Source organism: Culex pipiens, chromosome 1 (genome assembly GCF_016801865.2).
Source record: "Culex pipiens pallens isolate TS chromosome 1, TS_CPP_V2, whole genome shotgun sequence".
Lineage (NCBI taxonomy): Eukaryota > Metazoa > Arthropoda > Insecta > Diptera > Culicidae > Culex > Culex pipiens.
In genome coordinates, this window is record NC_068937.1 from 37,121,893 (window position 1) to 37,148,385 (window position 26,493).

The following is a 26,493-nucleotide window of genomic DNA, read 5'->3' on the forward strand; positions in this document are numbered from 1 at the left end:
TGGACGTTTGGCATAACGGTCATTTGGCATAATGGCCATTTGGCATAATGGTCATTTGGCATAATGATATTAAATTTTCAAAACTATTTCAATTCCATACACTGGGATCAATCGGCACTACAGTTTGAATGAGGACAGGAGTTTTTAGTACATTTTTTTTTTTACATTTAGAAAACGATGCACTTTTTTGAATGTTACAAAAAAAAACACCACCGCTGAAAATTTCAACTTTTTCTTCAAGCTCTTCTGGCAGCTTGCTTGGGATACATGAGAGTCGCCTGCCTCAATCTTTTCTGCAGTAGCAGCAAGTGCTGCCAGAAGAACTTAAAGAAAAAGTTGAAGTTTTCAGCGGTGGTGTTATACATTCTGTACCATTCTTAATATTTGACGAATCTTTTCGCACTTTTCGGTTCCCTGGTTGTTCCTGGGTTGTTCCCTGGAACACGAACTATGAGCTCGTGAGGTTGATGAAAAATTCAAAAATCATTAAGGGACTCAAAACTCAAAACCAAAACGCACTGATTATACGGGTTTAAATCCCATCTAAATTTTAAAGTCAAAGCGCCAGGTCCTGTCACAACCAATCAATATTTGGGATTCGGGCTTAGTACATCCAGGGGATCATGCCCGCAAAATTCACCCATTTTGTTACATCCTACCAACATATACTCATTAATATTACAAGGTGAATATTAATTTTATCAGCAAGTGGCGCTACTTCCATTCAAATATACACAAAAGTGAGATTTTTATTTGAAATGTTAAGCATTCCACTTTGTCATATACGTAGGGACATATTAATTCACCGTCTTCAGCTTTGGATCTAACCCAAAAAAGCTGCGGGTCATTTTTTTGAACTCTGAACTGCTGACTCAAGGTTTATATTTCCTTTAAAGAAAGGGACACTTTCTAGACTTGTGACAACTGCTTAAAAAATTGAATTTTTCTTCTAAACAGGGGATAATGCGCTTCAGCTGTGGTCACAACTCAAGCGAGTTTTCCCTTGCTTTAAAAATATGCACCTATATCAGCAGTCAAAGAGTTTTCCCTTCTTAAAAGAAGGGAAAATTCAACTTGTATCAGCAGTCAAGAGAGTTTTCTCTTCTTTAAAGAAGGGAAAGTTAAACTTGTGTCAGCAGTTATCACAAGTCAAGAGAATTTTCCCTTTTTGATTGGAGAGAAAACTCAAACATATATAGGAATAATTCAACTCGTGTTAGTAGTCGTCACAAGTAAAGAGAATTTTCCTTTATTTAAAGAAGGGAAAATTCAACTTGTGTTAGTAGTCATCACAAGTCAGTGAGTTTTTTTTCCCTTCTTTAAATAATGGAAAATTCTCTGTATTTGTGATAACTACTAACACGAGTTGAATTACCCTTACTTTTTTCAGCACACAGAAAATAAATAATGGTAATATTCATCAGGAAATGGTGACAGATTTTGCGTTAAAAAAAATGATTAATTTTACATCAGAAATTGGTGAATATTTATCAGTTTCTGATAAATATTCATCAGGTTCACATTTTACAAATTTTTTAGCTAATATAACTCAAAAAAGAGGTAATATTCAACCAACCGTATTTTCAACCTTCCAAAATTCAACATTTTTCTGTGCAGTTATCGCAAGCCTAAAAAGTGTCCCTTTCTTTAAAGGAAATACAAACCTTTATAAATGTTGAACATATTTGGCTCAATGGCTTAAAATAGCCCTGGGAACAATATTCAGCATGTTGAGCAACGTTTTGCATAAACGTTTCTAGTTCTGGGTACCCATAGCCAGCAGTTTTCAAATCAAGAAAAAAAAATCTTAAAGAAAGAAAAAATCAGCTTTCGCCAGCAGTTATCACAACACACAAAGAAAAAATACTCTAAATTTAAAAAGATCGTTCGTTGGATTAAAAGTTCGCGTTGGTGAATATTCGTAGAAAGTTCAAACTTTTTAATTTAAAAGTTGGAAAGTTTTTGATACTATCATGCATTTCTGGAACAAAATCGTTGTATCGGTAAAAGTTTTTTACTTTTCATATAAGAAAAAACTTTTTATGGCAAGAATAAATAACATTTAACATTACAGTGATGATTTTCGAAACATGTAATGGATATCATTTCGATATTTTAATATTAAAACAGTATGTTTTGGTTTTTTTGTTGTATTTAACGCATCTTATTATGGTTGGCTAACTTCCGCGTCCGAAGACCCAGGGTGAGCAGATTACTGATGGTCGTTTCGTAGGGCAGCAACATCGCGCCCTTCATTTTGGAGCTCGACAGCGATGTAGAGAACAGGGCGATCTCGTTGCCGGCCATCATCTGGACAGGCTTGGAGGAGTTGGCCATTGGTTGTTGATTCGGGTAGGGAAGTCGACGTTTTCCGGCTGGGAAGTGAAGCGCCTGAACGGATAGTTCCCGATCACTTCGTCCTCCTTCGAGAATGACACAGATGTTGCCAGTTCATCCGGCTGAAGCTGCGCCGTCGCGAGTTGAGCGTTTGCGGGCGGGAGTAGCTGAAAGAGTTTGAAAGTAAATTAAATTGGCTAGACACTGAACACATTCTCAATACTCACCGGTGACTTCTTCGGTATTCCAGGTAGATGTTCTTGATCAGGTTCGTCGGATCTCGCTCCAACCTCTGGAAGTAATCCGATTACGACAGCTCCAGGACCTGCGGCTTTCGTACAGACGGTCTTTCCAGAACTGGTGCAAACTGTTCTTCCGGATGTTTAGGTAATACTCATCAAACATGTCCCGTAACGAGAAATGGACTGCGGACCCTCAGGACATCCCACACTGACCCGTCATCACTTCCGGCACATAATGCTGCTAATGGTCGTAAACCGCCGGCACCGAGTGCAACATCCGCGCTGACCACCTCCGATTATGCCGCTTCTCGTCGTATTCCTCTTCCGTCGGATCCTTCTCCTCACCGTTAAAATTAACTTTATCGTACTTGTTCAAAAAGCGGATTGAAATCTGCTTCAACTTCAATCTCGTCTACCCACCCCGGGCCACCACCACTGAATACAACCGGTGCAAATTCACATCCGCATGAACGGCGTCCTACAAAAACAAACAAAATCAAACACAAACGCCATCAAACACCCAAGCTTCCTTCTTACCCATTTCGGTCGTGAAACAGCTGCAGATCCGGCAGGAAGCTGGCCTTATCCTTTTGAAAACCAATTTTCCTCTAATTCCTAACCTTGTTCCGCACCCGCACCATCCTCCTTCGAAGGTATCCGCGTCCAAGTCCTGGCTGCGGACGCGTTCTGTTTTGATTGACGTCGTGGACCACCACTCACTAACCACCCGAATCACCTAAACGTTTGTTTACATTTTGGACTTAGGCGTATACGGTTACACGAGAACGACAAAATGAAAGAAATTATACAGTCGAATTAAAAGTTAAAACTTTTAAATCAGTTAGCAATGAGATTTTCAAAAACTGTAGCAGTAAAAGTTTTCATTTTCAAAACAAGAAAAAAACTTTTAATGTAGCAAATTTTAACAACTTTTTAATTCAAAAGTAAGTTACTTTTGACATTACCATACACACAAAGAAAAAATACTCTAAATTTAAAAAGATCGTTCGTTGGATTAAAAGTTCGCGTTGGTGAATATTCGTAGAAAGTTCAAACTTTTTAATTTAAAAGTTGGAAAGTTTTTGATACTACCATGCATTTCTGGAACAAAATCGTTGTATCGGTAAAAGTCTTTTACTTTTCATATAAGAAAAAACTTTTCATCGCAAGAATAAAAAACACTTAACACTACAGTGATGATTTTCGAAAAATGTGATGGATTTTATTTCAATATTTTAATATTAAAACAGTATGTTTTGGTTTTATTGTTGTATTTAACGCATCTGCTTATGGTTAGCTAACTTCCGCGTCCGAAGACCCCTACGGATGGACGTTTCGTAGGGCAGCAACATCGCGCCCTTCATTTTGGAGCTCGACAGCGATGTAGAGAACAGGGTGGTCTCGTTGCCGGCCATCATCTGGACAGGCTTGGAGGAATTGGCCATTGGTTGTTGATTCGGGAAGGGAAGTCGACGTTTTCCGGCTGGGAAGTGAAGCGCCTGAAACTCGGCCTGAAAAGATAGTTCCCGATCACTTCGTCCTCCCAGATGTTGCAAACTCGCCGTCAAAGTTCATCCGGAAGAAGCTGCGCCATCGCGAGATGAGCGTTTGCGGGTGGGAGTTGCTGAAAGAGTTTGAAAGTAAATGAAATTGGCTAGACACTGAACACATTCTCAATACTCACCGGTGACTTCTTCGGTATTCCAGGTAGATGTTCTTGATCAGGTTCGTCGAATCTCGCTCCAACCTCTGGAAGTAATCCGATTAAGACAGTTCCAATACCTGCGGCTTTCGTACAGACGGTCCTTCCAGAACTGGTGCAAACTGTTCTTCCGGATGTTTAGGTAATACTCGTCAAACATGTCCCGCAACGAGAAATGGACTGCGGACCCTCAGGACATCCCACACTGACCCGTCATCACTTCCGGCACATAATGCTGCTGATGGTCATAAACCGCCGGCACCGAGTGCAACATCCGCACTGACCACCTCCGATTATGCCGCTTCTCGTCGTTTTCCTCTTCCGTCGGATCCTTCTCCTCACCGTTAAAATTAACTGGTACTTGTTCAAAAAGCGGATGCAAATCTGCTTCAACTTCAATCTCGTCTACCCACCGCGTTCCACCCCGGGAATACAACCGGTGCAAATCCACATCCCGACCTCCGATCTTCGGCAACCGCATAAACGGCGTCCTACAAAAACAAACAAAATCAATCACAAACGCCACCAAACACCCAAGCTTCCTTCTTACCCATTCCGGTCGTGAAACAGCTGCAGGTCCTGCAGGAAGCTGGCCTTATCCTTTTGAAAACCAACTTTCCCCTAAATCCCCAAACTTGTTCCGCTTTGGCACCATCCTCCTTCGAAGGTTTCCGCGTCCAAGTCGTGGTTTATGTCCTGGCTGTGGCCGCGCTCGGCATTGATTGCCGTCGTGAACCACACCTCACTAACCACCGAAATCACCTGCACCTAAACGTTTGTTTACATTTCGGACTTAGGCGTCGACGGTTACACGAGAACGACAAAATGAAAGAAATTATATAGTCGAATTAAAAGTTAAAACTTTTAATTCAGTAAGCAATGAGATTTTCAAAAACTGTAGCAGTAAAAGTTTTCATTTTCAAAACAAGAAAAAAACTTTTAATGTAGCAAATTTTGACCACCTTTTCTTTCGAGAGTAAGTTACTTTTGTCATTACAGTAATATTTTTTTGTGTGTGCTTAGATTTTTCCAAACATTTTAGTACCTGTAACTCGACTGTGGTGGCGCTCGGAGCGCTAAAGGGGTGTCGCCAACTGGATGTATGGAAAAATCCCGAAGTGAGACATCTAGTAATTAATAAACTATGACCTGAGAGAGAGCACGTGCGTGTACGAATTGGAAATAAACATCGTTGTTAGGTAGCCCCTTACAGCTGGCCGCGCAAAAATGGTCAGCTTTGGGCGCTAATAACTTTGCGGGAAAAAATCCTAAAAATATGGTGTCTTCGGGAAAGTTGTTCTAAATTTAATGAAGGTTCTACATTTGAGAAATGGTAAGAATCGGATGATTATGGCGCCTTCCACAGATAAAAAAAGTAAAGCAGTTGCTTTTCTCCATACATTTTGACGATTTTTCCCATACAAACTTTATGCGATTGGAGGGAGGGGTTCCCGTGGTCAGAATGAGCTCAAATTTGGACTTTAGCCTAGTGATGGGTCAATCTTTGATTTCAGGGGGTAGCCCCAAAAAAGTCCGGGTTTGGACCACCCTAGTAACCATGCATGTGGAGGAAACGGTGGATGAGGAGAGAGATGTTCCGTTGGTTGAATCTGCAGAGAAAGTTACTGCTCCGCTGATTTGACCGGTGAAAACTCTTTTGCCACTTCCTTGTCCACCGTTTCTTTTACATCTAAGGTTATCTTCCAGTTTCAAGCGGTATACGCACATCGGAAGGAACCGGTCAAGAAAAATTTCAAATGGGCAGCAGCGGCGGCGAAAGCATGCCAGAGAGGGTGAAGAAAAGCCCCAAGAAAACGCTCCTTCTCCTTTATTCTGCTGTTCGTAAAGCTGTTTATTGACCCCTTTCCTTCCGATCTCCATACTAGCCTTCAATCCAGCTTCAAAATTTCTCCGCTTCACACTCCCGACCGACCGTCAGAATGAAAATTGTAAATTCGAGTCCAGAATGTCAAAAAACAGCTAAGTGTCATCGCAAAAATGAGTCCAACTCAAAATTGCGAATGTAAACAAAAGAAACTGATCTCAAAATTGACATGGCACAAACGAACTCCTTTTTGCGACTTTGATCTCAGAAATTGCGATCGCCTGGTAAGCGTGCAGGTTCAACAAGCATGATGGTTCCAGATGAAAAGTTTCGCTAGGTAAATATGTTGCGTGTTGCACTCTTGTGTCACGCAACTAGACTATGTTGCTCCTTTACGAGCTGTCAAGACATCGCACCAAACGCGAGTGCAAAATCAAAACATCGGCTTCAGAATCGATCAACACTTCAACAAAACAGCATCGCTTTGGGCTGTGGTGCGATAAATTAAAAAGCAATTTCAATCAGTTTGCTCATCTCGTGAAGGCGCGTTAATCTTTCGTTACAATCGGTTTGTTTTGTAATAAAAGTGTCCATTTGCTGATGCAGAACCCGTGATCGGCCAACCGCAATTTAAAAAGTCTTCATTTTTGACGCGTCTGTGCCCTGCCGGGGGAGAAGAAAAAAGGTTCAGCGTGGCGAAGAGAGAAGCAGGAAGAAAAAGTGACGGCTCTGTCAAAAAAGTCAATAAAAATTTTCCTCCCAACCAGAAGGAGGTTCAGGAGTGTTGATCAATTTCTAAGTTGTTTCCAGCAAATTTGCAGTGTGAAATTCGCAGCCAAAGGAAAAAACGGTCTCTCTCCATTTCATGCAGGAAGTGTGGTGGTTGACGGGGTGATTGCAAACCGCGCAAAACAGTGAACGAATTACACGCAAGAGTAAACCCTTTCCTCGCCCCGGAGAGAGAAAGTCGAACGAAGGAGTGAAATGACGCTGCACCCGTGGTTGCGGCGCCGCGAAAGTGGCCTCCCGGTGCGGTTTGGCGATGGGGACGCCGTCCACCGGGCCATCTACTGCTCGCTGGAGCCCAAGAAGAGCTGGAACGACCAGCCGAACGCGTGCAACACCTGCGAGTACTATGGCGGAGCGTACAATCTCGAGTTCTCGCCGGATGGGTGAGTTTTGCCTAACGGAGGGGAAAGGAGGAATAAGGAAAATGGAATGGAGATGGAATGGTTTCAAAATGAATCGAACTCGGAGATTTAGAACAAATTTATTTATTAGAAGAAATGACCGTAGTCTAAGTCATTACGTATACTAAGTATAAAACTAAGTCTTTATAATACAATCATTCCACGTCTTGGAAACACTTCTGTGGCAATTTGAATTATCTGCGTATATTGACACGACCATTACCGTTCCTATACACAACCTGACTTGGACTGACTTGATAAAATGTTAATATCAAACATAAGCAAAATTTCATACGACCTTACTACTTTTATATACTTTTTTTGGCAAATATTTTGATTTTGTAACATTTTTTATTTATTAAGTGACTGGATCGGAGATTTTTCAGCTCAATATGCAAATTTCTTGCTTTTTCACTCTTTTAAAGTTGCTAACAAAGTGCTTAAAAGCATATTTAAGAACCACCAACATGTTTTCTGTCACTTAAAGAAGGTATGTCCGTTAGAAGTCCAAGCTCAAGAGTCGTCTCCCTGAAATAGGCACCAACTCAAACCTGCTTCGGTAGAGTCTCTGGTCCGCAGTTGGACTCGCAATCCCAAGGGCGTTTCGAATTCGAATCATGATTTTTGGTAAGAAAACGGAATCGACGTAACAACTTATAATTTAGCCCTATTAAACCTTGCGGTTTCGTCTACGGATTCACAGGCGTGTATCGTTCTTTTTGCGACAAGACTCCGCCTCCCGGGTCTCCTAAGTGTGAAGGTATGGCACGGGGAGAGGGCACCGAATACCTATATTAACACTTAGATTTGTTTGCGTCCGCCTCGGGATTCGAATCGGCGACCTCTGGATTGTGAGTCCAGTGCGCGGTCCGATTGATCCACACAGGCAGAATAGCTGCTCTTGCAGAAAATATTGAGGCAGGCGTCGCGACGCTCATGCAACCAAGCAAGTTGATGGTGCTGCCAGAAGAGAGTGAAGAAAAGTTGATGTTTTGAGCGGCGGTGTTATAAATTCTGTAACTTTTTAAATAGTGGACGAATCTTTTCGCAATCTTCGGCAAAGTTGTTCCAGGGATCACGGACTATAAGCTCATGAGGTTTTTTGAAAAATGCAAAAATCGTTAAGGGGCTCAAAACGGGCAAAAACCAAAATGCACCGATTTTACGGGTTTTTTTTTTATAATTTTACGGGTTTCATCCCGTTTAAATTTCAAAGTCAAAGCGCCAGGTCCTGTCGCAACCAATCAAGCTCATATTTGGGATTTGGGCTCAGTACACCTAGGGGAACATGTCCTGAAATGCCCGCAAAATTGACCCGTTTTGTTACATCCTAATATATAAGCTTGACATTTCGGTCAAGTAGGTTTTCCATAGAGATGGGCTACATATTTCTGGGTGTAATATTACATATAATTTCATAAAATATTGCAATTTTTTTTTACAGCCAGGCCTCTTGCACGCAGCTGGATTACTTATTTTTAAAATATACAGCAATTCCATTTGAAAAGAGCCTAAACCGAAAAAAAAGTTCTCCAATCGGGCTCAAAATTTTTCTGGGGGTTCCTCGGCCAAAATAATTAGACCCGTATTTTTTTGTTTGGCCATTAGGGTGACCTACATCTTGCTAGGGTGGTTCGAAAAATGGCAATTTTCGTCATTTTTCGCAAAAATCACTTTTTTCGAAAAATCATATCTCCGCGCCATTTCATCCGATTTTAGCTGTCTTAGACGCAAAAGAAAGGTGATGAGTTTGGCTATTTGAGAAAAATAGTAAGAAGTTCCAAAAATCTAGCTTAACTATTGAAAAAGTCGTATGAAAACTTAAAATGGCGTTTTGACCGTGTCTGGACCAAAGAGCCTATGTCTGAAAATATTTTTATCGGATTCCTCGGAAAATTTCACATAACATTTCAAAAAATTGGCGATGTCGAACCGTACGTTTCCAAGATATGATTTTTTGAAAATAAAAACTGAGTTTTTCGACGCGCCACGCGCAAAAACAGGAAAATGACGAAATCGGCAAAAAATCAACTTTTTTCACTAAAACTGCGATAACTTAAAAATTTCAGCGATGACCTATACATGTCTGGGTACCAAAAGTTGCGTCTTTCAATTACGAAAATTTTGATACCCAGACATGTATAGGTCATCGCTGAATTTTTTAAGTTATCGCAGTTTTAGTGAAAAAAGTTGATTTTTTGCCGATTTCGTCATTTTCCTGTTTTTGCGCGCGGCGCGTCAAAAAACGTAATATCTATATCTTGGCAATGATACAACCAAAAAAAAACGAAAATGATACAACCAAATGGCTTCAATATTGTTTAGTTAATAGATGAAAATATATATTTTAAAACCCTGAATACAGATTTAAAAAAAAAGTCTGAATGTCTGCTCATACCAACCTCTGACATTTTTGCCGATTTACATGTATGTTACCCCTTAAACGAGGTCGTAGAACTCGAATTAAAAGATCCCTTTGCGTCAGTTCCAATCATTGAACTTTTTATTAAACGGAATGGCTTGGTTGCTAATATGGCCCAATAGGGTGTAATATGGTTGTATGGAAAAAAATAAAGTTGTCTAAATTTAGCGAGCACAGCAATTTTTCAGTTCCTTTTGGGGTCCTAAACAACTCCCCAAAGTTTGGGAACGATTGGTTTAGTCCTCACTTTGCGCAAAGCGATTCAATTTTCCATATAAATTTGTATGGGAAAAACCATTTTTTTGGATTTTGATATTTATAAAAATCATTCTGCGTGTATCCTCCAGAGCAAGCAGCAGTGAAGTGCTCAGAGCTCTAAAAGTTTTTTCGAATTTTCCGCCGTAATCGACCGTGATTACCCGCGAGTTTGCTCCACCAGCATGCCGAAGGCCGGCCGTGGCCGTGGCAGTTCGAGTGCGGCCTCGAAAAACCCGCGAAGTTCGTCTACCGGCCGAGTGCAAAAAGGTAAACAAACCAACGCCGTGTCGACCGTCATCGCGCAGGGGAGCCTGAGCGCTGATGGATTCAATCCGGAGTTATTACACGCTAATTACCGTGTCCAGGATCGCAGCCCTATAAGAAGCAGACTCCGCTCAGGTACTTCCGGCAATTTGTCGACCGGTGGCGCATCAACATCCGCCAACATTCCCACCAGTAACAAGTTCGCGAGACTGAGTGACGAGGAAACCAACAACAACAACACCGACGGTAGCAGCACTACCGACGACGACGACGATGATGGACGTGCACGCAAAAAAGGTAGTACGACAAAAAAAGATAATTCTCCGAAGGAACGGCGACCACCTCCAATTTTTGTTTTGGATACGTTGGCGGACGATGTTGACGAGTTGCTGGAAGGCCTCCAATATAGTCTGAAAATTGGCAAATCGAAAGTTCAAGTGATTACTTTCACCAAAAAGAATTTCGATCTGGTGGTGAAAGCAACTTCAAGTTCTACACATTCGATCCAGTTGAGAAGACCGCTGTTAAGGTAGTCCTGCAGGGCTACCAAGACCGCCCAATCGCCGACCTGAAGGGACACCTCTCGGGTGCCGGAATAACGCCACGGGAGATAAAAGTGCTCTCGCGCAAGACAACAGTCACAGGTACGCACACTCTGTACCTGTTGTACTTCGACCGCGGCACCGTCAAAATCCAAGACCTGCGACGGACTAAGGCGTTGGACGGTTTTTGGGTAAACTGGCGGTTTTACTCCAAAAACCCAATGGACGTAGCGCAATGCCACCGTTGCCAGAAGTTCGGCCACGGCTCGCGGAACTGCAACCTCCCGCCCCGCTGCGTGAAGTGCGGTGAAACACACCTCTCGGAGAAGTGTGCACTGCCGTGCAAGGCGGACTTGGGGGACAAGGCAGAGCAAACCAAGGCGCGCATTAAGTGCGCCAACTGTGACGGCAACCATACCGGTAATTACCGCGGATGCGTCGCGCGCAAGGCCTACCTCGAGGAGCAGGAAAAGAGGAAGAAGAAAGCAGCAGCATCCCACCCTTCTCAGCGGAATACGAGCTCTACCGTTCCTGCAGCTGGACAGCGTACGGTTCCAGCGGACAACCCAGCGTTCCCTCCTGGATGGGGGCGATCGTTCGCCAGCGTGGTCGCTGCCGGTAGCGGCGATGCGGCCCAGCAAGAAGTAACCGGGGAAGATCTCTTCACCTTGCCGGAGTTTTTTGCTCTAGCGGGTGAGATGATGACGCGGTTCCGGACCTGCCGTAACAAGGCGGAGCAATTTCTGGCCCTCGGGGAGCTAATGATTAAGCACATCTACACTGCCGTTCTACGCATAATTGTCCCATGTCAGTTTTGAACGATTTTGATATTATAACATTTTTAAGATTTGTCTGATGTGTACTTTAAGAAAAACACATAAAATCTGGTACTTTGTTCGGAAACTCGTTAAAAACAACACCAAGTCTGTTTGTCCCATCGTTAAACTTCTACACATAATTGTCCCACCAAGTATTTTCTTACACGGAATCATTAGTTTTACTAACCATTATGTCTTGTTTACCTGTTGTATAGCAAGAGAATCACAAACAAGGATGATAAACTGCTAACTGGGGCGATTAGAGACACATAGGGCGAATAGGAACACACGGGACAATTATGCGTAGAAACACAGAAATCGATTGAAAAATTTCAATCGCGTTTTTCTCAGTAGCACTTTTTTGAACATGGGACAATTATGCGTAGAACGGCAGTACAATAGATAAAAAAAACTGTGATCTAGTTTAAGCTTTTTCTAATTCTATCCCCTTTCCTTTGCAATTTCAGTAAGTTTTTTTCTAATTTTTTTCTTACTCTTGGTAATCTCTTAGTGATAAGCAATAATCGTTCCAAAATGGATTGAGATTTAACACACAGCTGAAAGGAACTCCAAATCTCTGTTATGTACTGCGAATGAACAAATTGTACCATGATTATTCACTAATAAAACCGAATTGAAATTGAATTGATATTTATAAAATCTACGTTTCACGCTGTACTAAAATCGGATTCATATTCGAATGCTCTGGAAGGTGCTCTACAACTTTCCCGAAGAGAGTATGATGCTAGCTTGTCCCTGAAAGAAGATACAGCGTGTTCAAAACTCGTCTAAAACGTGTTTTTTGCTCGAATACAACTCCAATACTTCTAACTTACGTGGAATTGTCCGAGGATTCCGAATATGACAAAATTGAGACCAAAAAGTGCCGCTATGACGGCCTACAAGGCAAAAACTAACGTTTTAAAATGTTTGTTATAGAAAAACCGAAAAACTATGAGAAAAACTGCGATTGGCCAAAAAGTTAATACCGCAGGCTTATAGTGCATGAAATTACCTATCTTTTGACCCATGGGAGTATGGGTGTTGGAGGCTGTTGCAAAGAGATAATAAGGTTTAAAAAAAAATCCATTTTTGACAGTAATTTGCAAAAGCTATTCGCAATTCGCAATTTTCAGTGTAAGAACGGGCCTTGACCGATCTTATGCACTAGGTTCCCGACGAACACGCACTGCCCTTACACCTACATCTCACCCTTGCTCTGAGTCAGTACGAGCAACACGCTAGAACACGCTTTGAGTGTTCGTGCCAGGCATGCACACCTTCTTTTCCGGTTACGCATTTTAACTCGGCCGGGGGTGGAACATTACGTAGGGTTTGATGTTAGTATAAGCGCCTAACCATTTATAGTGTGCCTATCAACTTTCATTAAAGCAAAAACTGTTATATTTTAGTTTGAATTCAAAAACTAGTTGTTATTTTACTGTGTATTGTTTTCTCCTGAAATCTTCCCTATTGTTGAGTCTGTTTATCTGTTGCTATTTCTTTTGTCGCGGTGTTTTGTTACAATTTTTGGTCCTAAGCATGTTATAAAAGTTTACCAAAAATACAATAGTAATATTTGTGTTAATCCTTTAACCATTCCATAAATTGAGTAAGGGCTCAAACCTCACTTGTTTGAAAAAAAAAAAGGGTGAAGATTGAAAACAATAGACAGTAAAAGAGAATTTATTTTATAAAAATCAAGTATCAATAGTAAGAGAATGATGAGCGTATTTTGAAGAATAAAAATGAGAAGCTAGATGTATTAGATGTAAAATTAGACAATAGTTAATAAATAGAGATACAAAACAAGCTTAGATTATAGTAATGATAATTTATAGGACAGATAAAGAATTATTCAAATAAATAAATTCGCAATAAAATCAAAAAAGATTAGGCAAATGATAAATAGACTTGATATTACTAGTACATTAAGGAAAAGTATATTTTTAAGGAAAAAAAAAAACAAAACAAAGTTTGTTACAGCAGTATCAATTGGTAAAAAAGAGTGGAAAAGCTTTGAGAGATAAGAGAATCAAAAGTTAGTAAAATCAAATGATGGATATTAAATAGAAGAATCAGTGAAGAAGTGAGAATCAGTAGAGCAAAATAAAAATAGGAGATAGGTGGTAGCTGAGAATGAAAAGAAGAGAAACCCCGTTGTGCGATGCTTCAGGTACATCCACAGCAGTTGACTCAACATACTGCGAATCGAAACAATACCGTCTACAATCACAAATTACTTCCCTTTCCCACATTGTTGCGCCCCTTTCTTTTAGCCGTCTCGACTCTGACCCGCGGTGGTCAATGGTTTACGATCCGTTTCCACAGGCCACCAGCTAGGTCATCATGAAAACCAAGCCAACGTGGAGGTAAGAAAATAGGACACTCGCAAGGAACCAGAGCTATACTGTTCTGATCAAGATAATTCGGATGATCTAACAGAACTACGGATGTAGTTAGTTACGCTCCTTCCAGGATGTTCTTTACGTGGACGTCAACCGAAGAGCACGCAACAAGGTCAGTGCCATTGCATGCTCTTAGGTATCAATCCTTGGCCTGCAGTAATTTGCAAAAGCTAAGAGAAAAAGTCGAACCAATCCTGAATGTCTATGGCACATTTTGAAGTTCTTCAAAAGACCTTTCGAATGCCTCTAAGAGAGTTGGAATTGATGAAGTTTTACGGAAATGCGAGCAATTTTAAGATTTTTTATGTTTTTTTGACCTCAAACTTCTAAGCCCGTTTTACCCAAGGCTGTATATCGCGAGTACCTTAGGTAGAAAGCCATGCGTTTTACCCACTTCCCTTTGTCGTAGAGGGCTCATATTTGGCATGAGTTAATCTCATGTATAGACAAACAAACGCTGAAAGTTTCATCCAAATCGGAACACCTCGATACGACCTCTAGAACAAACCGAGCATTATTTACAAATACTGCCTCTTAATGTAAAAGATCGGACATTTCTGTTATTTAAAAAAAAAAATGTCTTTTCAAAATAATAGAAACCACAAAATAACGAGTTTCTATCGGTATTGTTGTTTCTAGTATTTGAAAAAAAAAGTTCTTAGCTGAATGTACTTGTGTTTAAAAAAGAATAAATAAAGTTTTGTTTTTATATTTCGTAAATTGTAGTGACATTACATGTTGAACAATTCTTCTATAAGTTAAGTGTGGCTAATGAATGAATTTCAACATTTCAATGAAAAAAAACTTTTAGAAAATGTTTTAAGCTTCCGTATAGTTAACCTGCAATCATTATTTTCAAAAAAAAAAAAAAACGAAACAACATTTATTTATTTCATTGAAAATTCACTAAAATTCAAATTATTTTTAATAAACCCAAACATGCTCAAATGATTTTAAATGCAAAGGAATGCATATTTAATTAATTTCAGCTGAATGGTCTTAAATTTCATTTTTTTAGTTTTTTGAAAATATATTTTTGCTCCTGGTTTTTCGAGTCAATTTTTTAATAATGGTGGAGGGGTGGGTTGATCGACGAAAGCTTTGTAAAATATTTGCTGCAAACTTGATCCTCCGATTTCCACATTTTGTCTGCCTGAATCAGTTGATAGTCAATCAGATTCGTTATCTAACTGTAATGAGTTCGAATCCCTAAGGAAGTGCAATGTAAGTTTGAGGGTCTGTTCATAAAATGGTCAATATGACTTGCAAATTAATAAAGAAAACTTTTATTTTTGCAGCTATTACAGAATTCTACCTAAGTCAAACTTGAACGTTTTTTTGATATTTCTAAAAATGTTTGATGAAAGTTGAAAAAACGTTGAAACGTGTGAAATTGTTTTAATTATAAAATATTTTGAACAAATTATTTGTATCCTAAAGTGGGGATCAAAATATTGATAAATCATAAGTTTCTTTTTATTAACAAAAAAATAAAAAAGATTAGCATATAAAAGCTTAAAATAAACCATAATTTTGAAAAAGTATAAAATCACTTTACAAGTGGTCAACGGGCCATTTTACATGATCAGTCTTCGTTATAGATGATCATAAGCCAAAAAAAAAACTAGTTTTTACCAGGAATTCTGAAGCCATTGTCTAACAAGTAACCCGATACATTTAAAGTCAATTAAGAGGATGTTAAGGCTTAAAAGTAACCCACTTATAACATGTACTCTTTTGTTATAGCTGCAGAACATCTAGATAACAAAACCAAATAAATGGTTCTTGTTCGTGAGTGTCGATCAACTTGAAGCTCAACCCCGGAGGGCAAGCTCTTTCAAAAGACAAATTTGTTACCATGCCGGCAACAGGCTCGTTCTGATGACTGCAGACCACGACCAGCTCAATTTTTTGTGTGTACAATCCTCTGCATTTACTAAGCATAAGCATAAGCATAGGTGCCCACCCGCAGTTGCTACTCCGTTATTGACCAGGACCTCCAGAAGTTACATCCACGAGCCGTGGAAGATGAGTGGGTGCTATCTTTCCTCGCTTCGCAACTTCTCAAAGGCCCCTATCATGCTGATCAATACCGGCGCCGGCCACGACCAGTGGTAGGGTCACGGGGAAGTGGATGGGAATGTTAGTCCGATACTTGAGTGATAGAGACCGCCCAATCGACTGCTTCTCCGACAAAGTATCACATGAGTTTTGAGGGGGTTAGTAGATGGGTATGAGGTCAGGATTCACGAGTGGCAGTGATGTGACCATGAGCATTTTGTTTATCGGTTGAAATTTTTTAAATCTTAGGCAGCCGGCTGCGGAAAGATAGATAATTGATTATTTAAAATAGTTTATTTTTATCGTACGCGTGCCAGCCGAGCAGTAGTGCTATGGGCTGGACTTATCAGTATATTTTTACTGTTTTTACCATTTAGATAACGCGAGCAAATTTCAAAAATAGTAAATAAATGACGCTTTACTCTTCATAAAATCGATAGTTTGATGAGTTAATACTACAACTGAATGTTGGAATAAATTTTTACGATCATTTACGACGAAAATTATCGCGAGAAAACAGGACTGCGCGTCCCCAGAAGCACTGCACTTATGAAGGCATTATTCGATTATTATGACCAATCACCCCATGCACACAAACAGCGACACAAAAGAGACGAAAATTATCGCGAGAAAACAAAACTGCGCGTCCCCAGAAGCACTGCACTTATCCAATCCTCTGCATTTGCTCCAGACAAACTGGTTTCGCGAGAGAGGGAATCCACAACAAAGTGAGATTTCCGCAGCGAGCAGGATTTAACAACCTGGTTCTGGGCTCGTGAAAAAAATACAAATTTGCCAGGTCATGATTACCAAACCGAAAATTCCCCCGAAAACTTCTTTCTTCATCGATCGGCAGGCGCGCATATTTACAGGTTCTGACGCGCGGTCAGTACCCGCAAAGAACTTGAACTTGAGCCGCCCGATCATTTCTTCCGAAGGCCTGTTAGGATGCTAATTACGCACCACAACAACAGCTTGTTTCATACGACGCCCCCCCGCAAAGTGATTGGGCTCCAGCGGACCGGATCGCGCCGCGGCCAATTAAATCATTTCAACGCAAAACAACACCTCACACAACCGGCGGGCGTTCAGCTGACCAGTGTAACGAGACTTGTTTGGGATTGGGTGTTCTACAACGTCACCGTGACTCAACCCAAGCAAGTTGGGCTCTAGCTACCGCCTACCAGTTGAACTTTGCTGGATTTTAAGCGTTGCAACTTTCCATGTGTAGTGACGACAAATCGTCATCGTCAACGTTTTACATTCTGAAACGAAATCTGTAAAACGCAGTAAACCTTTTTCAAACACTGCCACCGCACCTTTAATCTTCAACTTGAACTTCACAGAGGTGCAAATCGAACCGAGTGACGGCCACGCGTCGTGACACTCGTTTGGAATCGGTTTCAAGATCGACCGGTATGCCTATACGTGTCCCTTGGTACCACATGTTTTCCCACCACACTAGATGTGGCGTTATGGTATTTTTCGAACCTTACTACACTAATGTCAGCTGTCGGGTTGGGAAAATGTTTTTCCTCCTTGTTTGGTGTCTCGAGACTGTGTGAACGAAGAGATTAATTAGCGTGTGCATTGCTGAATTACTTTATTGCACAGAGGTCTACGTATGCGGTAGATATTGCAAGTTGTTTTAATGGTTGTTTTGAAGCATAAACAAGTGCAGCTTGCGATGATTTCCTAAGAAGTAGGCTTGTAGGGGAAAAATACCAATTTTAATCACCCTAAGCCGTTCGACCAATTCTCATAACTTTTGCCGTTTTCCGCTATTTAATCAACATTTTCAGATGTATCAACAATGGAGAGTTGTTTGCTCACTTTGAGCTGTTTATTACTTTGGAACAGTCAAAAACACTTTATAAAAGCTGTAATTCATGATCAAAGTGCTGATAGGCCGATAATAGTAAGGGTATAATTCCCCTACATTACCGAACAGTTTACAAATTAAGATTACCTTTGGTTTATTTTCTTTTGTTTGGCAAAATATCAGGGCAGTAATTAACCTATGCTGAGATATGATATGGTAGCCGGGAACCGTGGTGTAGGGGTAAGCGTGATTGCCTCTCACCCAGTCGTCCTGGGTTCGATCCCAGACGGTCCCGGTGGCATTTTTCGAGACGAGATTTGTCTGATCTCGCCTTTCGTCGGACGGGAAGTAAATGTTGGCCCCGGACTAACCTAAAGGTTAGGTCGTTAGCGCTCAGTCCAGGTGTAGGAGTCGTCTCTCTGGGTCCTGTCTCGGTGGGGTCGCTGGTAGGCAGTTGGAATAACAATCCAAAGGTCGTCAGTTCGAATCCCGGGGTGGATGGAAGCTTAGGTGTAAAAAGAGGGTTGCAATTGCCTCAACAATCAAGCCTTCGAACAACTAGTTTCGAGTAGGAATCTCGCAATCGAGAACGCCAAGGCAATGCTGTAGAGCAGGAGTGACCAAAGTATGGCCCGCGGGCCAAACGTGACCCGCGAGGTGATTTTTTGTGGCCCGTAGACCCATTTTGAATGATCATGTAACATGGCCCGTTGACCACTTGTAATGTTATTTTATACATTTCATAAATTAAGGTTTCTTTTAAACTTTTTGTTTAAATTTTTCTCTTTTTTTGAAAATAAAAATCTTATGATTTATTAATATTTTGATCCCCATTTTAGGACACCAGTATTTTGTTCAAAAATCCTTATAATTAAAACAACTTCACACGTTTCGATGTGAGTGAAACTAATTGCAATTTTTAATAAAAGCCACTTTCATATGGAACAACTATTCCTAAGACACCATTTTGCTAGGTTGCTTCCTTTTTACGTTAAAAATAAAGATTTCGAAATATCTACCGAAGTACTGGCAGTGTTGGCTCTGTATCTTTTTCCAGAAGCAAGAAAGGAGTATACTTTCTTCGGGAAAGTTTTAGAGGACATTTAGGACTATACTTTTACGGTGTTAGTTTTTAAATTGAGTGAAAAATGAAAATTTTAAAAATAAAAATGTAAAAAAGAGTATTTTCCCATACAAATTTCCATGCAAATTTGAATCGCTTTACGGAAAGCTGGGTCGAATTCAATCGCTCTCAAATTTTGAGGGGTTTCTTGGGGTCCCAAATGAAACCGGAAATGCCTGTTCGGATTGTTTTAGTCCTTTTTAAAATTTTCCCATGCAACTTCAATCCAACCTAATGATTATTCTATATACAAAAGTCATAATGACCCTTTTGTGAATTGATCCTCAAACTTACTTTACCGTAGGAACCTTCCCTCGGGATTCGAACTCATGACAGTTGGATAACGAATCTGATTGACTACCATATGATTCAGGCAGACAAAATGTTGATTATTAATAATTGGCTCGAAAAATCTCGGGCAAAAATATTTCTAAACATCAATGGAAATTTAAGTGCAATCAGCTCAAATCGATTAAAAATGCATTCCACTGCGATCAGAATCGTTTTGGCATGTTCGGGTTTATTCAAAAATAATCGGAATTTTAGTGAATTTTCGAGGAATACATTTTTTCGCTTTAATGTTTATTTGGTCGAATCATATTTTTTTAAATAATGATTGCAATTCAAATTTACGGGTGCTCAAAACTTCTCTAACATTTTTTTATTGAAATGTTGAAAATCTGACTCTCAACAATTTTTCATCAGTCATACTTAATTTAAAGATAAAATTACGCCGTTACATAAATTGATCAGATTACATGTCACCATTTTCGAGTAAAATTTTAATGAAAACACAAGTACATTCAGCTAAATTTTTTTTTGTGAATACCTACCTAAAACAATAAAATCAACATTACCGATAAAAACTGCCATTTTCTGTTTTCTATTACTTTTAATTAACGAAAATGTTTAAAAAAATAACAGAAATTTTAAAAAAGCAACTGATAGATGGATTTTCTAGTCTATAAATTAAAATAACTTAATAATTATTTTTAAATAACCTATTTTGTAAATTTGTCCCGCAAGCTCATTTGAGCTTAAAATTTGGCCCGGCCCCTAAAAACTTTGAGCACCCCTGCTGTAGAGCGAATAATTTTATTATTTTGAATCAAACCCTAGCGCAGCCAACCTTTCGAAGGGATCCTTGAGAGTGCCTTAGGGTAGATTACGCCTAGCACTCTTCTAAAGTCATTTATTAATATTTGTAGTGCGCCATTGCATCGGAATGCATTAGCGGCCAGGCCTGCTGCGTAAAGTTGTATCGCAGAGAGATGATTCGGTGAAGTGGGTTGAGTTTTAGCACGGAGTGTTCATACAACAATACAATTCTGAACCTACAGGGGAGGAAGAAGCGTGGGAACACACCACCATACGCTCCGAGATTTGGTTGTATTCACGGGTATGAATCTTCAAGCAATTTCAATATGGCGACTTGTATCAGAAGAAAGTGAGGCATTTTCGCTAGTTCTCACTGTTCTGTGTTCTGCGTGCACGTCCGCAAACATCGACCACACACATACTAATACAAAGCGCCACCAAGAGGCAAAAGGTAATTACGAATATTTTTGGCACTTTCGTTAAAAAACATGCGGTTTTGCAAAAACAAATAACAAAACTAACTTTTAAGTGTAGTTTGACTATCAAACTTGTAAATTGTTGCTGATTTGTTCGAAAATTTGATAAAAAATAATAAGTTTTTTGCAGCACCCCTTTTGGACGGACATTTCTGTTGCCACCTTTTGGTTCCTTGGATTAGCCATGGATAGAGGGTGACGATTCTCGAGATTTTCAATTTCCCGGGAATCGAGAGTTGAATTTGGCCATTTCCCGGGAATTCCCGGGACCCGGGAGTTTTTTTTACTATGCCAATAGTGCCAAAAATTTATAAAGAAAAGTAATAAATTTGATTCTTTTCAATGAATTCAGTTGCAATTAATTCATACCTATTCTATGAAACGTTAATTTAAGTATCATTATTATTTTGAGAAACTCTATCAACCTTTTTTTTGAATCTGCTAATACAAAATCGTTTATTGAGATTTTTAAGATTGTAGTTTAAAATGTTTACGAATCTTAATTCGCACTGAGTGATTTTTCAAAAGATGCACAAACTTGTTGCATGAACTTGTTGTTAGATTTTTGTAATAAAAAACTAATATAGCTAATATATAATTTCCCAGTATCGGGATTTTTGCAATAAGATAAACAACGACAAAACAACAAATTAAACTTGTTTTTTGCATTTTTAATGTCAACTGAAAATATTCATTGAAGAAATATTTAAAGTTATCAGGAAAACCCGAGAGAAGGTATGGAAATTGTACTTAACTTAAAAAAGCTTTTTCCTCTTAGAAATAATGAAAACAATAAAAAAAAACACTAGATTTCATTTCTGGGATGTAACTGCTAAGTTTGTTTTAAGGTAAATTTTGGGGTCCACCATTTTTTCAATTATACACCCAGAACTGGGCATCGGCATACGAGAGGATAAAGAGCATGATTCGGTAGTAAAATGGTACTGTGTGCGGACGGAGAGGATAAATCCCGAAATTACCGAGAGTACTTTACTCATGGGTTCATCTTCAAAAAAAGTTCATCTATCAAAAAAAAAAGTACCGGTACCGAGACTCGAACCCAAGACCTTCGGCATATTGAACCGTGCCTTTGCCGTATGGGCCACCAAGGTTCGGTGACTAAGTGGCGGTCATTTGTCCATATAAGCCACTCAATAGGATGAACTGTTCCAATGAACGAATGAACACGCGAGAGGACTATACTCTCGCAAAATAGCACTTTCCTCACGTTTCTTTTCGTGAGGACTATCCCCTCGTTCTCTAACTTTGGGTGTAGTTATTAGAATTTTGGACCAATTAAAATTTTCACTTTCTGAAAAAAAGATTAGAGAAGCATTGGATTATTCGAACTTCAACATCGACACTGAACATTCAATGTTCTAAACTATTTTGAGTTTTTCTATAGTTTTTTTTTTACAGTTAAACCTCTTTTTACGCGATGCGTTACATTTTTCTAATTTGTCGATTTCTCTGGAACGACGCAACATTTTTGCAATCTTCTATAAGCATGTGTTGGTTTTGTTCAGAACTACAAAATGCTTTTTGAAGCTTGCAAAAATATTGTATGGTTTAAGTGAAATCGACGAAATAAAAAGCGTAACGCCACCGCGTAAAAAGAGGTTTCTCTGTATTAGTTTATATAATTTTGTTTCGATATTTATATGTTTAAAATTTCCCGGGAGTCTCGACCGAATTTCCCGGGAATCGAGAGGTCCAAAAATGGTCGATTTCCCGGGAAATTTCTCCCGGGAATTCCCGCTCGTCACCCTCTAGCCATGGATAATTTCACAGTGTAATAAACAGGGCAGCTACCACCACGCGGCGCCACCGTTTTGAAGGAGAAAATAATACAGGTTTTTCAGACGAGTTTCAATCCCCTGTTGTATTCGTTGGGAGCACCATGCTTAGAAGGTTTGGTACTCCGGGACCCTCTGGGATGGGACATTGTATTTCAACGAATACCCTGGACACTATTCGCCGTGGTTATAGCGCCACAACTCGCTCTCTGTAACAGTATTCCTGATTCCAGTCCAAGCCCACCAAGTCGTCATGGCCTAGTGCAGGGGTGCTCAAAGTTTTTGAGTGGCGGGCCAAATTTGAAGCTCTCATGAGCTTGCGGGCCAAACCAAAAAAAATTAAATAAATATTATCCATAAGGTTTTAATTGCAATTTGCATGTCTCAACAAACATTGAAATCAGGTTAGACCGTTGCAAATATTTTTGTAACAAGTTCATATACCGTAAAACGGGGTGACTTTTGAGATTTTTCCGCAACATGAAGAGTACAAATTAAATACGTACGGAATGCTATGGAATCATACTGACCATGATAGAGAAGTGTTCAAAGTATTTCAAGAAGAAGTTTTCATAAAATTTTGAAAAGTTTAAATAGTTAGTTAACTATAATTAAGAAAATGTTGATGAATAGCATTATTTTAATATTCTCAAAGTGTCATGATTTTCTCAATGAACGTGATTTTGAATCGGAAAACGGAATGCATTTTCGGATTCTTTGGACAATTTTCCATTAGGAAAAGGTAAAATAAGTTGTGTAAATAATAAATATTATGTGTTTTTGAAATATAATTAAAAATAAGCTTCAAATTTATAGGCATTTTCAGTAGAACAAATTTCATATAAAACGTGAAAACTTTTGATTCGTGTTTCGAATTCAGTTCAAATCGAATATTAGCTACCTTAGCGATGCAAAATTTCACGTAAAATAAAAAATTAACACAAAAAAAAAATCAAATTATTCGCTCTACAGCATTGCCTTGGCGTTCTCGATTGCGAGATTCAAACTCGAGACTAGGTGTCCGAAGGCTTGATTGTTGAGGCAATTGCAAACCTCTTTTTACAACTAAGCTTAGAACCAATTTTTACACCTTAAGGGTGCACAGCAACCAAGGAAGTTATTGTCTTCTTATTCCAAAATTGACAATCTTACGGACCCAATCCTGCATCAATCTGATTGAAAAAATAAGCAAATTTTGTTGTAAATTGCTTAGTAGGGAGTACTTTACGGGATGAATAAAAAAAAATATATCGATAGGTCCCGTAGTTTCCAAAATACTAAAATGTCTGTAACAAAATTCTACGTGCAAAAGCTCTGGTTGATGTGCACCGTTAAATCTAATTTTAACAAGAAAAACTACTATCAAAGTCAGCCCGGAATCAAAATAAAAAATTTCAACGCAACTATTTTTAAAGCACTATTGAAAAAACTTTTTTTCAAAATAGTGCATGGACCTTGTGTGGCCTACCCTAGTACATGTTTTAAAAATAATAATCTTGAGGAAAACCTTAACACTTGGAAAATATTCCAAAAATAAATTGAAATCCTATAAATGTGACCCCGATTTATGGTACCGTTGGTCAAAGTCGAGCCGGGTCCGGTGGTTTAGTGGTTAGCGTGGTAGCCTCTCACCCCAGTATGGCCTGGGTTCAATCCCAGACGGACCCGGTGGCATTTTTCGAGACGAGATTTGCCTGACCACGCCTTCTATCGGATGGGGAAGTAAAACGTCGGTCCATTAGCGTAAAAGAGGTTTTAAGTGACTCACCACCCATAGCTTTCATACGCCTAGAAATGAGCAGAAACTTGCAACAGAGACCACAAAAGACTCGGGGGTCGTTAAAGTGGATTGCTTTGCTTTTTTTTTGTCTCTGACTTAGCAAAACAGTTCCAACTGTCAAAGTCCAGAAATAAATAGCATTTTGCTGAGATTAAAAATGTTGCATGAGAATTTTGGTCGGCTTCTAATAAAAAAATATCCAAACACTATTTATAAAATGTTGATTTTGTTTACATTTAAGTCAAACAGTCACTCAAATTTCAAAGCAAGATATTGAATAGTAAATCAGAAAGGACTTAAAATAATAAAGATAATTTAAGAGAAGGACAAAAAAAACTCGAACAATATAATAAATAATGAATAAATCAAAAATTACCAGTATTTTATTTATCATTTGGCTAATAAACAAATGCATTACATTTATAATAGAAAGTAGAATCAACAAACAAAAAACAACTTCAAATGCATTTCTGCGAGTAGTTGATCCAAAATATTAGCTCAAAGTGTTGTGAAGTGTATCAAACACATCACCCAATCATTTAACAATCACTAATTTTCAAAAATCTTTTTTTTACGGTGGGAGCATACTTTTAACACGTAACGCAAAAAAAAAACATTCTTCTTCGACCCCCGATTTTTTGCGTTACGTAATAAAAGAACGCTCCCAATAGACTTTTGTGGAGTTGAGAAAAACAAAGGTTTGTTTCAACGCAATTTTGTTGTTGATTTTATTCAACAAAAAATTTGTTGATTCAAACCTCGTACAGACTGATTCTTCAAAACATTTTTCTGTGTGGATATACTCATAAATTTAAAAAAAATTGTATGGAGCGTAACAAGGCGTTACGTAATAAAAAAAACGCTCCAAAACAAATATTTTTAAACGAAAGATTTTTTTTCGAACAGTAAGTTTTGTCTCAAGATTTATATAGGCCACACAATGTCCATGAACGTTTTCACAAAAAAAGAAATTAAAATTAATTGTAATTAATAATAAATTAATAAATAGTTTTGTTTTAAATTGTAATGTTAAAAACCGGGTCGATTTTGATAGTCATTACGTCAAATTGACTATCGGTACGGTTATTTCGAAAGTCTAATTTGAAATATTCATAACAAACAGAAGAATAAATTAAAATCCAAATTTACTATAACACTTTTTGTACTGATTTTTTTTCTAATTATAGTTTACTAACTTTTGAAACTTTTCAAAAAATTTCGAAAGTTGCTTCTTATGGTACTTTTAACACTTATCAACCATGGTTTCATATCATTCCGTTTGTATTTAATTCGTATTTTTAATTTTAAAATAAAATCGCAACCTATCAAAGTCCCCCGGCTATCAGTGTCATCCACTTTTATGGTACAACTATTCAAAATATTTTTAAATGAAATAAAAAAAATGAATTTAAAATTAGGAAACCGTACTAGGAATTTTTCCTTACTTCCCCACTGACGTTAGCAAGATACTTGTTTGCTCTTTAAACAAACTCACATTGGCCCAATAACATTATTTCGCTTGGTATTTATTTGAATTTGAAAAATTTTAATAATCAGTTTAGTAATTATTTTAATTTTGAAAATTTATGATGAAATTTTCCGTGGTAATTCGCTTATATTAAATTTTGGTAGTTTAATTATTATTGATTTCTTTAATATTCACTCAAAATTGATATTCAATTTAAATGCATCTTCACTAGCATCTTCTAATCTAATCTATCCCTAGTGCAGCCAGTCTTTCGAGGGCATCCTGGAAAATGCCTTAGGTTGATTAACGCCTAGCATCCTTTTGTCATTATTAACAATTGCAGTGCCCCAATGCATTCGATTGCTTTGAAACATCACAAACGTTAAAGTGGCCAAGCCAACTGCGTAAAGTTAACCGCAAAGATGATTCGTTGAATTAGATTGAGTTTGAACACGAAAGTTCAAACAGCAATACAGTTCTGAATCTACAGGGGAGGAAGAAACGTGGCGGGTAACAGTAGTCCTGATTCCAGTTCAAGCTCACCAAGTCGTCATGGCCTAGTGGTTGGCATTTTTGCTTACCAATCCAAAGGAGGGGGATCGAACCCCGCGCCATGAGAGACTTTGATTTTTCGTTCATTTTGAGCATTTCAAATTTCTGTGTCCTTTAACTTTCTCGTTGGGAGCAGATGGGAATCGAACCCAGAACCATTCGCTTACAAAGCGAACACCGTAACCCAATCAGCCACGGCCGCTCCTACAAGATTTTTGTATAAATAAAACGGAACTGGGTCTTTCCAAAGTTCAATGAATCCCCAACAGAAGAAACATCCACATTAAAAAAAGGCAAAACTGGCTTCAA

At 38.8% G+C, this 26,493-nt stretch overlaps 1 protein-coding gene and 1 long non-coding RNA gene across 2 annotated transcripts in view; one reads left to right on the plus strand and one right to left on the minus strand.

Moving 5' to 3' along the window:
- Positions 1-2,203: 2,203 nt before the first annotated feature.
- Positions 2,204-5,285, minus strand: LOC120414142 (uncharacterized). Its single transcript, XR_005605038.2, has 5 exons — positions 4,832-5,285; positions 4,264-4,772; positions 3,117-4,203; positions 2,565-3,057; positions 2,204-2,504 (listed from the first exon to the last, which is right to left on the minus strand). It is a non-coding gene; the product is annotated as an uncharacterized LOC120414142 (long non-coding RNA).
- A 1,257-nt stretch (positions 5,286-6,542) lies between these two features.
- LOC120414175 (DDB1- and CUL4-associated factor 10 homolog) overlaps positions 6,543-26,493 on the plus strand; it is a 41,673-nt gene continuing 21,722 nt past the window's right edge. The window contains exon 1 of the mRNA XM_039575248.2: positions 6,543-7,278. Coding sequence (XP_039431182.1) covers positions 7,091-7,278 — 188 coding nt within the window. The 5' untranslated portion in view covers positions 6,543-7,090. The remainder of the gene's footprint in view (positions 7,279-26,493) is intronic.